The sequence below is a fragment of the Lontra canadensis genome, unplaced genomic scaffold (assembly GCF_010015895.1).
Source record: "Lontra canadensis isolate GAN:19392208 unplaced genomic scaffold, GSC_riverotter_1.0 scaffold174, whole genome shotgun sequence".
Lineage (NCBI taxonomy): Eukaryota > Metazoa > Chordata > Mammalia > Carnivora > Mustelidae > Lontra > Lontra canadensis.
The window spans coordinates 878,248-890,558 of NW_022631168.1; the positions used below are offsets into that span (position 1 = coordinate 878,248).

Here is a 12,311-nt window from a genome sequence, read left to right on the forward strand (position 1 = left end):
CTCTCACCCACTTTCCAGAACTAGAGTCCTTCGATGGATGGGGTGATGGGTGCCCTGGATAGCACCCTGCAACATCGGTGTAAGTGGAAACCACAAAGGGACCTGCAGGCATTTACTCAAGTGACAGATTGTCCTGGAGATCAGGTGTGCTTGAGCAGGATCCCCTTCTTGGCGTAGGCCACACCTATCAAGTGACACGGGAAAGACTTTGTTACTTTTCTCCTGACCCCACCTCCAAAAGTGTGGACACTTATGGCGGTTACTGAGATTGCTGGTAACTCAAGCACTAATTCTGCTCACCTTTTGGGATACTATTGTTGTGGGGGCGGGCGCTTTATTGCGAACCATATCAGAGGCACACACTCCGGGCGGGGGCCCGCAGTGGGAGGGGAAGAGATTGTGTAATATGGGCCCTGGGAGGGTGGAAGCGCCCAGAAGCGCCCAGGAAGGCCGCTCTCAGAGCCCAGGACTGGGGCGCAGCCAGAGAAGGAATGACATCTCGTGCTCCTTTGCCATCTTGGGTGGACTCGCAGTCCTCCCAGTCCAAGTTAAGCTTGGGAGCCGACTGTCTCTTTCCTCTGCCGGGTCAGGGTGGGCGGGGCTGGAGCTAAGGCTCACACGGGGTCTCTCGGGCCCCGGATCACGGGGGAGGCTTCTCCCTGGCTCTTTTCTCGCGAGAGGGCGCAGCCCCGCCCCGTGTCTCCATTGACCGGAGGCTGTGCGAGAGGTTCCCAGCAACGCCAGGTCCGGACTCTTCGGTTAGGGCGGGGGAGACGTGGGCGGGGTAAGCCAGCCACTCCGCCGACAAAGGAACGCGGACCGAGACTCCAGCATGGCGTGTGCCGTGGAGTCCTGGAGCCCAGAGGGAGGCTCGGAGGCCGGGTCTCAGCCTCGTGACCTCCAGGAACACGCACGCAGCCGCCGTAAGCCCCACTCTAGGGTACTTCTTTCAATTTCAGGAATATATGTCTTTTAGTGATGGCAAAGCCTCGGCGGGAGTTCTACACCCAAGATGGCCAGCCGGAAGCAGGTTTCTCGTGCCGATGTGGCGACGCCAGATTGGCCAAGCGGTCGCCCGTATGCTAACACCCTGCTGTGGCCCGTTCTGCGCGTGTGCGGAAGCCACGCCTGCACGCAGGCGCACAACGGTGCTGCGTCTATGGTCTAGGACGTGTGACAGAGCGTCCATCCGCCTTGGCCAGGACTCTATGGTATCTACGCGTGAAGATAGTCCGCCTATATAAGGCATGCGCAGGCGTGGGAGCGCCTCTTTTCCTTCGGCGCGGTGAGTAGTAGAGGTTCTAGGGTCGTGCGTTGCTCTTACTGATTCTCTGGCCTAGTTTGAGGCCTGCCCTCGCCTTCTGTCCGACTTTATCTGTTTCGTTGCAGCCACTGAAGATCCTGGTGTCGCCATGGGCCGCCGCCCCGCCCGGTGGTGAGTCCCGAATCCGTGAAATTTAGCAGCTATGAAAAAGGAGGGAGATCCGTATTTCGCCTCTAAAACCAACCGTGGGGTGGGGCCTCTAGTGCACCTTTCCTGTACTGGGAACAGACTCTACGTTTTTCCCAATACCTTCCGGGTCGCTTGGGGTGTTTGGTTATACTGTTTCTTTTAAAAGTTGATGTTGCTCTTTAGCGCGGCTTCTGTTTTGTGCGGGGTGGCAGGTTTACTACCCTGCACTACATCCGTTCCACCACTTTTCGGGCTGGGAGTGACGTCCGCCTTGCTTCCCTCCTGTCTTGGAAATTCGCCACGTTTTTAGCCTCAGTACCCTTTCAGGGCCTTTGTGTACTATCCCGGTCTTATTTCCGGGCGACATGCCCGTGCCTTTTCGGACGCCAAGGGCAGCCCCAAAAAGCGGGCTCAGCCGCCTCGTGTGCCCTGCAGGGGGCGTCAGGATCTCTTCACACGTGGTTTGGAGGCGGACTTAGTGCCACGTGCCCAAAAGTCGGTGGACGGCATGAACTGAATTACTAATCAGCGACTTGGCAATGCCTTGAAGTGAGACATACTTTTTTTTTTTTTTAACTGAAAAAGCCCTTTTGGACATGTTGAGTTTATGCGAAGTATGAAACCATAATAAGGGATCAAGCGAGATTGTTTTGCTTTTATGTTCTTAGCATGGGTGTTTTCTAACATCTCACCACCTTACTTTGACCATATCTTGCTTAAAACCACCAGGGGTGGAGACAGCTGGAGATTGACACATTGTTGTCCTCTCCATTCCCAGTCCTCCTTTCGTCTTAGTTTATGGGAGCCCCCCAGAGTATTGTTGGGTTCAGTTGTGAACTGTAAACTTGGGTTTCCCCCCTCCCCGCAGTTACCGGTATTGCAAGAACAAGCCGTATCCAAAATCTCGCTTCTGCAGAGGTGTCCCTGGTAAGTAGTGGGAGAGCTCCCAAACTAAACTGGTTTGGCTCCACTGACTCAGGTGCCTATGGCATCCACTCCCACACACTTAACAAGTTCTTTTCAGATGCCAAGATTCGCATCTTTGACCTGGGGCGGAAGAAGGCAAAAGTAGATGAGTTCCCACTATGCGGCCACATGGTGTCCGATGAATACGAGCAGCTCTCCTCTGAAGGTGAGGCAGGGTGCCTTCCTAATCACTGTACATTCTGACTGCCGGGACTTTATCAGTCATGAGTATCCAATGGGCAGCCTTTGTCAACATGGCCGCTACAGATAGGCTGTGAGAGCCAGGGGGGGTTATGGTAACTGCTTCTGGGCTGTCCTGTCTCACTGTGCTGCCTCCCCCCCCATCGCCAACCTAGCCCTGGAGGCTGCCCGTATTTGTGCCAACAAATACATGGTGAAAAGCTGTGGCAAAGATGGTTTTCACATCCGAGTGCGGCTCCATCCCTTCCATGTCATCCGCATCAACAAGATGTTGTCCTGTGCTGGAGCGGACAGGTGAGCTGGGTCCTGGGTCTCCGCCTTTTCAGGTGTTTTGCCATAGTTGAGGCCCTTGTTTGGCTTGATTTTTTTCTTAATCAGAGTAAATAAATGGGCCTCACACAACCAAACTCAACCACCTGTAATAAAACCAGGTTACATGTTACCGGATGCATTTTTTTTTAAAGATTTTATTTATTTGTCAGAGAGGGGGAGAGAACGAGCACAGGAAGACAGAATGGCAGGCAGAGGGAGAAGCAGGCTCCCCGCCAAGCAAGGAGCCCGATGCGGGACTCGATCCCAGGATGCTGGGATCATGACCCGAGCCGAAGGCAGCTGCTTAACCAACTGAGCCACCCAGGCGTCCCAACCGGGTGCATTTTAATGGACTATTTTCCCTTCCTACCACTGCACAGAATTGACTTGAGGAAACGAGCATAAGAGGCATGGTGACTCAGACTTCACCTCTTGGTGACTGACTGGTGGAGGGAGGTGCTTCTGAGGGAGTAGCTTTAATCCTGCTGACAGCCATCTGCCAGCAAGCAGGTAGCTGAAGCAGTCACAGTTCGGTCTTTCGGATGAGCCCAGTGCCACCTCATAGGGACTGGCTAGTCAGTTTTGGGGTTTTCTGTTCTCTGCAGCCAATTAAGCCGACTGTGCTCTTTGTCTATGGGGGCCCAGTGTGCCATGGCTGCAAACAGTAGGCTCCTCGGTAGTGTATGCAGCCTGTTGATTGTACGGGTTGCCCTAAGGGACCTTGGAGACAGCCCTTTTGATGGATGCTGGGGTCTGACCTCATGGCTATCTCCAATTTAGACTGCAGACAGGTATGCGGGGTGCCTTTGGAAAGCCCCAGGGCACAGTAGCCAGGGTCCACATTGGCCAAGTCATCATGTCCATCCGTACCAAGCTGCAGAACAAGGAGCATGTGATTGAGGCCCTACGCAGGGCCAAGTTCAAGTTCCCTGGCCGCCAGAAGGTGAGTTGTGCTGAAAGCACCATTCTTTTCTTTGCTTGCCTCAGTGTCCAGACGTTATGATGACATTCTTTTAATCTCTCCCTAGATCCACATCTCCAAGAAGTGGGGCTTTACGAAGTTCAATGCAGATGAATTTGAAGACATGGTGGCTGAAAAGCGGCTTATCCCTGATGGCTGTGGGGTCAAATACATCCCTAACCGTGGTCCCTTGGACAAATGGAGGGCTCTGCACTCATGAGAACCTTGGCACTATCCCTTCCCGTCATATTCATGCCCACCAATAAATCCAACTTCCTGTCTGTCTGTGCATCTGGATTCATGGTGGGGGGGGGGGCTTTTTGGAGACTCTGAAGTCACAGTCCTTTATTTTGAGAAGGCTGCTAAGTTGACCAGAATTGGCATCTTTTCAGTTGTCTAGGGTGTTGACTTGGACCTGCTTAGATGAGAAGTTGTCAGTTTGGGATTTCCCTTTACAAGTCCACTCTGATGAGTCCCTAGGCACTGAGTGCTGCCTTAGTAAAGTGGCTGCTGTGGAAGCTCTCCTTGAAGAGGGTCCCAGACCAGCAATGTGATCAGAAATGGGGAGAAGTGAAGACCTGGCACGGTTCGGCCATGTTTCAACCAGCTGTCTAGGAGATGGGTCTTCCTGTTAGCCCCTGAGGAGTTTCATGGGTTAAAAGTTGTAAGGCAGCTTTGACCCACACTCGAAACTACCTGCCACCCCTTCTGTGGCCTCTACAAGTCCTTGACTGCTCCACCCTGAGCTCAAGCTCCCCCAGACCACCTGAAATGGCCTGTAAGATGAACTTTCTTGGCAGAGAGTGCAGCTCCCCTTGGGCTGGGGGTTCTTTGTGCTGTCTGGCACTTCGGTTGTAGGCCAGGGTTCCAAGAGGAGCATTCAGTACAGTACCCTGGGGCAGCACAAATAAGCTGGTGGGATCTCTTAGGCCCGATACCCTGTGGCTTCTCAGAAGAGGGTCCTAAAGAGATGGCTTCCAGAGTGGCCCACGGTGGCTGCCCAGCCCCACTGCTGCTTCGCTGGGCTGCGCTTCACTGCTCTGAGTCTCTGGCCCTTGGAGAGCCCACCAGCCTTTAGTAATCATTATTTAACAGCCATTAAGATTGAAAATTACCTTTATTCTTGACCTTGAGATGGTTCTAAACCATAAATATTTGCTGGTTTTACTGAGCTCTGGAAAATAAAGCTGGGGAAGGAAGGGTTCTACGATACCAACACCCAAAACAGGATCATTGTTAACATTTTGCTAAGTATCTGGTAGTCCCTTCACCTGCACAAGCACCTAGGTACTCATGGGCGGGGCCTCTCTCTTCTGTGTGCCCCTTAACCTTGGTTACCAGCCCGAGCCTCGCCTTGTGGTCACGCAGCCAGTGTGGATCGACTGTACTCCGGGTGGGGGGAGGTTGGGCCGCACCGTGGTTGTGAACTTGGGCTTGACAGCAACTGTTTTTATTTATTGGATTCAACAACTGTAAATACTTTGCTAGTTACTATGCGTGTGTGCGTGTAAACTGCTTATGGATCCCTCTGTCTGCCGCAATTTTAATATTGATTCATAGGGATCCTGTGTGTAATAAAAACGGCCCCTTGGCACATCCGCTTGACGTATGTAATAGACCCGCAATTTAGCTTTTTGTTCTCAGCGGTGTTTCCTTTTGGTTATCTAATAAAATCTTCCAACCTATTGTGATTCCCTTCTCTGAGCCCTGCAGTTGAGTGCAAATCACCTGAGCCCCCAGCCCTGGAGCCTGCTCTGTCCCCACTCCTGACACTAGCTGGGGGCAGAGTGGCATGCGTCTAGCCTCAGGGCATGCCTCCTCCCTACATTCTAATGCCGGGCAGGGGCCCAACCAAAGAACACAAGCCAAGCGAAGAGAAGGCAGATGGCCAAGGGTTGCATTGCGGTGGGGTGGAGCTACGATCAGATGGAGGAGTCTCTAGGGAGCACACACGGGGGAGCGAGCAGGATCTGAGTCCCGAAGGCAGCGCGGTCCTCACATCTGCGGGCGGCAGGTTCAGGGCTGCTTCAGGCCACCAGGCCCAGGCGGGGGAGCAGGAGCAGCAGCAGCAGCAACAGGGCGGCCAGGCCAAGAGGCGGGAGCCCGGGTGCCGCCCGGTTCAGCTCTACTTCCACAGGGTAGTGGTCGCTGATGTTGAGGGCCTGGGGGATGGCAGCAGGACAGAGCCTCAGCGTTGGGGCCGAGGCACTTAACTGTGGGCCCATTGTGGTCTCACCCCTTTACCTCCTCCTCAGTGAGGCCGAAGCTCCTGGGGAAGTTAAAGGCAGCCGCGGAGCGCAGCAGGCTCTGACAGCGCCCCCCGTGCAGCACCACGCGGTCGTAAGCGCAGCGGGTGCTGGCCCGCACTGTGGTGTCCTCCTCGTCGCCAATCACCCACTGGAAGCCTGCCTGCGTCCGCAGCACCAGCTCCCCTAGGCGCTTTTTGGGCAGTGAGGCACAGTCAGCGTTGAAGTCCCCGAGCAAGATCATGTCCTGGAGAGGGGGGCAGGAGTCAGACCCGGCCACCCAGTGCCCCTCCCCCCGGTCCCCCGTGCGATCATCCCAACCTTACCTGGCTCTGCCAGCGCTGGGAGACATCCAGAAACACGTCGTACAGGGCGTTCAGCTCCTTCTCCACGGCCTTCGGAGTGGTGTGCAGCGGGACCAGCACCAGGCTGGGAAGGACTGCAAGGCCCCAGGGACCAAGGGCTCCCACCCGCTCCTGGGCACTCCTCGCCCAGCCTCTTCCCAGCAACCACGCCCTCGGGACCGCCAGCCCGCCCCTCCTTCCTGCTCCCAGGCAGCGGGGCCACCCTTCTTCCCTTCCTACCCTTGCTGGGAAAAGTGAACTTGGCCACAAAGGGCTCCCGGGCAAAGAGGTCATCCGTGTCCTCATACACATAGGAATCCAGGATCTGTGTCTTGTGTGACCTGGGGGACCAAGGCATGAGAAGCAGTGGCCCCACATCGGTGATATTTAACTCAGCCGGGACTCAGAGCAAGAGGCCTTCCATGACCAGCCCTATTTCATGTGACCGCAGCCTTCCTAGCTGCTTTTCTAGAACTTGTTTTTCATTGAGATATACTTCACATAACACGGAAGTGAATTCTAGACACATGATTTCATCTGTATAAGTAGGTCTCCTCACCTGAGCACTCCCCTTGCCCTCTCCATCCCGACCCCAGAGGGTTCCCCCACCCCAGGCTGTCCTACAGACTTAGGGCTGTCTCTGCAAACTGGGTCTGCCCAAGGTCCTCAATGAGCCCCCACTGTTGAGTCTCTTCCCAGAAGCTTTAGCTGGTTCACTCCCAAAGAGGAGGCCAGCCTTGCCCTGAGCCCCTGCGCTGGTTTCCACGGGCGAGAGGCAGAGCGGCCCCACGTCTGCACACGGATAACGAAGTCCCCCTGCCATAGGGACACGTGGCCATCACTGCTGGCTAGGCTGGAGGAGAATCTGAGCCTGAAATAAAACCTCTGAGGAGAAAAAGTGCAATGAGAAGGTGAGGGCTACCGTGGGAGGAAGGCACCTGCAGCTGCTGGGATGATGGAGGCTCCTGGCACTGGGCGCGGTGCCAACCCCGGCCCGGCCCCGTCTGTGCTTACCGGTACACATACACGTACTTCTCCATGTATGTGCTGCGCCCCAGCGAGGGGCTGCTCAAGACGCTGTAGAACCCAGAGCTGTCAAATCTGCCGGGACAGGGAAACCCAGAGTCAGGGCCCCTGAGGTGCTGGGGGGGCCCCCAGATTAGCCCCCCAGAGCCTTCCTCACCGATTGAGTTCTCGGAGAAGGAGAGAGATAGCACTGCCAGAAGCATCCACCACCTCCTGCAGCACCATGATGTCGCAGCGAGCCAGGATCTGCCGGACAGCAGGAGGGCTGGTCAGTGCCAGCGACCTCGGGAGGAAGTCGGGCTCCCTGGGGAACTAGCACTGGTGTGGCCAAGAGTGATACGGCTCTCTGGCTGAGGCCCACGGAGAGCACCGGGACCAGGGAGAAGACCGAGTGCCGCCCCAACCACACTGCACCCAGATTACAGAGGAGATGGAGGCCGATGACAGCGAAGGAATGTGCTCCCCATCTCCATACCCAGGTCTCCTGATGTCCCCTCTCCTCTGGGAAATGCCCCTGGTCAGGCAGGGCGGGGGCTTTGGGTCGTGGGCACAGCTTTCCTTCAGTGATGAACCTACCCGAACAAAGGTGTCCATCACATGTTCTCTGGCCGCCTTGGAAAGCGTCAGCCGCTGGCCATTGAAGGCACAGATGCGAAAGGCCTCAGCGCCCCCAGGCAGGAGAAGCAGGAGCATGGCTGGGTAGTGCATGGCTGTGTGGGGGCTGCTGGGACCCTCTGGAGGAATCCAGGCCGTCCCAGGGCACGCTCCCAGCTGGGCTCTGTTCTGCTTCTGAAAGGACATGGCAGTGTGGGACCGAGCTAGCACTGGCCTCCCAGAACCGGCCTCCCAGAACCGCCAGCATCACAGACCGCCTGCCTTTCTCCCCATGGACACCTTCAACACCAGCACGCAGGGCTCAACTTCACTTTTTTTTTTTTTTTAACAATTTTAAGTGGCGTGCCTGGGTGGCGTAGTCAGTTGGGCGTAGGACTCTTGATTTCTGCTCAGGCCATGATCCTGGGGTTCTGGGATCAATCCCACACTGGCGGGCCCCCTCCTCAGCGGGGAGCCAGCTTCTCCTTCTCCCTCTGCCTCGTCCTCCCTGTTCATGCTCTGTCTCTCAGTCTCTCCATTTCTCTCAAATTTTGAAGATTTTATTTTTAAGTAATCTCTATATCCAATGTGGGGCTTGAACTCACAACCCCGAGGTCTAGAGTCTCATGCTCCACGAACTGAGCCCGCCAAGTGCCCCTCAACTTCATTCTTCTTAATTGTGCTAAAATACACATAGCATAGAATTTACCATCTTGCCTTTTTTTTTCCACCATCTTAACCATTTTTAAATGCAGAGTTGAGTGGCATTAAGTACATCCACACTGTTTTGTACAATCACACTGCCATCCATCGCCAGAATTTTTCCAGCTTCCCAAACTGAAACTCTGTCCCCATTAGACACTCGTCCTCTATCCTCCTCCCCCCAGCCCCTGGCGCACCATCCCACTTTGTGTCTCCATGAATCAGACTACTCTCGGCACCTTGCAGGAGAGAAGTCATACGTTACGTGTGTTTGTGACTGGCTGGTGCACTGAGCATGTCGTCAAGCTTCATCTAGGTTGTAGCAAGTGTCAGAATTTCTGTCCTTTTTAGGGCCGGAGAGCATTCAGCGGTATGGATGAACCCAACTGAACTGACCTACTCGGCCGTTCATGGACACTTGGCTCGCGTCCAGCCTTGGCCGCGGTCAATCACAGTTCGTGAACCTGAGTGCGCCAAGATCTCCTCCAGTTCCTGCTGCGGATCCTTTCGTGTGTATACCCAGAAGTGAAATTGCTGGGTCACACTTCTCTGGGGAGCCACCAGACCATCTTCCGTAGGGGTTAACCCCTTTGTTCCATGCCCACCAACAGGTCACAAGAGTTCAACGTGACAGTGAATTCCAACTTTTCGCCACCATTAACAACACGTCTCTCTCTGCCTGGGAGATGGTATCTTTGAGACAAACTCCCAGCAGCAGAATTACTGGGTTCAAGGGCGTATGCACCGAAAATCATCTCAGCCAGACTAAATCACCCACTGCAGAGGGGGATGGGCCCCCTTCCCACGGCCCTGCCCTCCCCAGACAGCCCATCTTGTTCAACCTACCTGTGCAAGCCCCCCGCTTTTCGAGCGTCTCTTGGTTTACCTTGGTTTCAGATGCACTCAAACTTTGTCCTGTCATTTGGGTTCAGCCCCTTGCTTGATTGCTATCCGTGTCATTCTCATTTAAGCAACGTAAGTCCCTCTACTTCTGTCTGCCTGCTTTTCTCTGTCACCTCTGTAACCAGACTCAAGGTGTTCACCCCCTGGGGTGCACCACCTTGAACACAAACCAAGGAAGGGTTAAAAGCTAAGAGGACTTTCGGGGCGCCTGGGTGGCTCAGTCATTAAGCGTCTGCCTTCAGCTCAGGTCATGATCCCAGGGTCCTGGGATCGAGCCCCGCGGCGGGCTCCCTGCTCAGAGGGAAGCCTGCTGCTCCCTCTCCCACTCCCCCTGCTTGTGTTCCCTCTCTCGTTGTGTCTCTCTGTGTCAAATAAATGAAATCATTACAAAAATAAATAAAATAAAAGCTAAGAGGTTTTTAGTTCTTGGTACAAGTAAGGAGACGGGGATGAAGTGCTGTCTCCCCAGGACGTTAACAGAGGAAGCTTTTATCCAGTGGGTTAGGGGTACAATACATAGGCAGTTTGGGTTCAATTGTGCAGGCCTTAGCAAGTCAACATGTTAGTGCAAACAACGTATGTTCAAAAAATGCTGGAAAAGTCCACCTACAGGAGACTTTAGTATTATAATGGGCTAAAGGGAGTTACTTTAGGACAACTCACGGCGGGGGGAGGGGGGAGCAAAGGGACTTCTGTGCTCAGCTCCAATCTAGCCCCAGCTGGCTCACAGGAGGCGCTATCAGGCAAGACACACCTAGCAAGGGGCTGTGAGGTGAGACGCTGAGCTGGCTGGGTGTCTCCGTGGCTGGAACTGTTGGTTTGGCAAAATAAACCATATTCCTTCTCTGCTTCCGTCTCTTCCCCCACTGCCTTCTACTGATAGCTTTCAGCCCTCTTATTTTAAAAAAAAGATTTATTTATTTATTTAAAATATTTTATTTATTTTTTTTTTAAAGATTTTATTTATTTGACACAGAGAGATCACAAGTAGACAGAGAGGCAGGCAGAGATAGAGGTGGAAGCAGGCTCCCCGCCGAGCAGAGAGCCCGATGCGGGACTCGATCCCACGACCCTGAGATCATGACCTGAGCCGAAGGCAGCGGCCCAACCCACTGAGCCACCCAGGCGCCCCATAAAATATTTTATTTATTAATTGACAGAGAGAGACACAGCGAGAGAGGGAACACAAGCAGGGGTAGTGGGAGAGGGAGAAGCAGGCTCCCCGCTGAGCAGGGAGCCCAACACGGGGCTCGATCCCAGGACCCTGGGATCATGACCTGAGCTGAAGGCAGACCCTTAATGACTGAGCCACCCAGGTGCCCCAAAGATTTTAACTTATTTGAGGGAGGAAGGGAGGAAGGGAGGGAGGGAGAGAGGGAGAGAGGGAGAGAGGGAGAGAGCGAGAGTGAGCAGGAGGGAGAGGGGGAGAGAGAGAACCCAGAGCAGGCTGCACACTGAGCACAGAGCCCCACACCGGGCCCCATTTCACGACCCTGAGATGACGACCTGAGCCGAAACCAGGAGTAGGACAATTAACTGACTGCAACACTGGGGCACCCCTTTGAGTCCTCTTGTTTGAGTAACTTCCCACTGCATCCCAGGTAACGTTTTGTCACCTCCCACTCTGCTTTCCTCTATCTTCCTTGCCCCTCTCTTCCCTGTTCTCCCTTCTTTGTCATCTAGTCTCTTTCATACTCCTGGCTGGGCTGAATGTCTGTCTCTCCTGGGCCACCTGCTCTGTCACTCATGCTGGTTTGGGTGCCCTGTCCTGGTTACTATTCTGGGATGTAGGAGCAGCCCCCGGCTGTCAAGGGAAGGCTAGAAGGCTCTGGGGTCAGGGGCCCACACAAGGGCCAAGGGCAAGAAGAACCATAGTGACTGTTTCTGGCCTCAGCCCAAAGCCCGGCTCCCAAGCTAAGTCTTGGCCCCCAGGGGTTCCCTTCCCCTTTTTCCCTTCTCCCCATGCAGGGGGCAACTTCCTCCCTCCCTCTGCTCAGAGGGCTCCCATACCTACTCAGACCAGCTCGTATCCACGCCTGCCGCAGCTGTAACCAGATCGCAACACGTCTACGGAGTCGCTGCGGCGGTCTTGGCAGGAACCTTAGGGAAGAAAAGAGGAAGGGACTCTTCCCGACCCACCCCTCCGGCCAGGCCGGTCGCCCCACCCTTCCTGGCGCTGGGGCTGGGTCCCGAGGGGCCTATGGCCGGCCGGACTCCACCTTCTCTGACCCACGTGGAAGCAGGCGCCTGCTGGAGGCCTGGAACTGTGGGCGGATGACAGCCCTGTGAGTCACAGAGATGGAGCCTCAGCGTTCCTATAATGAGTGGGGTCCCTGTGCCAAGGGCGCGGGGGTGTGGGGAGCCGGCATGCAAATGCAAACCGGGAGCTGTGCTCTCTCAGGCCCAGCCCTCAGTCCCCCACACGGGCTGCCTCTAGGCGGCACCTGGTAGGAAACACACGAGAGCCCGAGCTTGTGCCCGACGTCGGGGGAGCCCTGCCGCGAGCCTGGGGACCCCCGAGGACAAGAGTCTCCTCTCCGTGTCCCCAGGGCGCCTGCCAACGTGGCTGCACACTTCTCCACTCTCTGGAGACCCCAAGTGAG

General features: G+C 55.1%; 2 protein-coding genes and 1 non-coding gene across 6 annotated transcripts; 2 read left to right on the top strand and 1 right to left on the bottom strand.

The window, feature by feature from the left end:
- The first annotated feature begins 1,301 nt into the window (after nt 1-1,301).
- RPL10 (ribosomal protein L10) lies at nt 1,302-4,178 on the top strand. 3 transcript variants are annotated; one of them, XM_032846343.1, is made up of 6 exons: nt 1,304-1,435; nt 2,322-2,380; nt 2,478-2,585; nt 2,776-2,914; nt 3,713-3,875; nt 3,961-4,178. In XM_032846343.1, exons 1-6 carry the CDS (start codon nt 1,413-1,415, stop codon nt 4,111-4,113), a joined length of 645 nt encoding a protein of 214 aa, XP_032702234.1. In that variant the 5' UTR covers nt 1,304-1,412; the 3' UTR covers nt 4,114-4,178. The 3 variants fall into 3 exon arrangements, with proteins under 3 accessions (XP_032702236.1, XP_032702234.1, XP_032702235.1); XM_032846344.1 differs by having other exon boundaries at nt 1,315-1,435; nt 2,468-2,585; XM_032846345.1 differs by lacking the exon at nt 3,961-4,178 and having other exon boundaries at nt 1,302-1,435; nt 3,724-3,832.
- Nucleotides 3,532-3,665, top strand: LOC116860367. The gene has a single exon (XR_004381304.1). It is a non-coding gene; the product is annotated as a small nucleolar RNA SNORA70 (small nucleolar RNA).
- Nucleotides 4,179-5,379: 1,201 nt separating the features above from the next.
- On the bottom strand, nt 5,380-11,903 carry DNASE1L1 (deoxyribonuclease 1 like 1). Of its 2 annotated transcripts, none has more exons than XM_032846353.1 (8): nt 11,723-11,903; nt 8,086-8,298; nt 7,667-7,755; nt 7,498-7,584; nt 6,724-6,824; nt 6,466-6,578; nt 6,138-6,386; nt 5,380-6,055 (listed from the first exon to the last, which is right to left on the bottom strand). In XM_032846353.1, exons 2-8 carry the CDS (start codon nt 8,215-8,217, stop codon nt 5,921-5,923), a joined length of 906 nt encoding a protein of 301 aa, XP_032702244.1. In that variant the 5' UTR covers nt 8,218-8,298; nt 11,723-11,903; the 3' UTR covers nt 5,380-5,920. The 2 variants fall into 2 exon arrangements, with proteins under 2 accessions (XP_032702244.1, XP_032702243.1); XM_032846352.1 differs by having other exon boundaries at nt 11,719-11,903.
- Nucleotides 11,904-12,311: the final 408 nt, after the last annotated feature.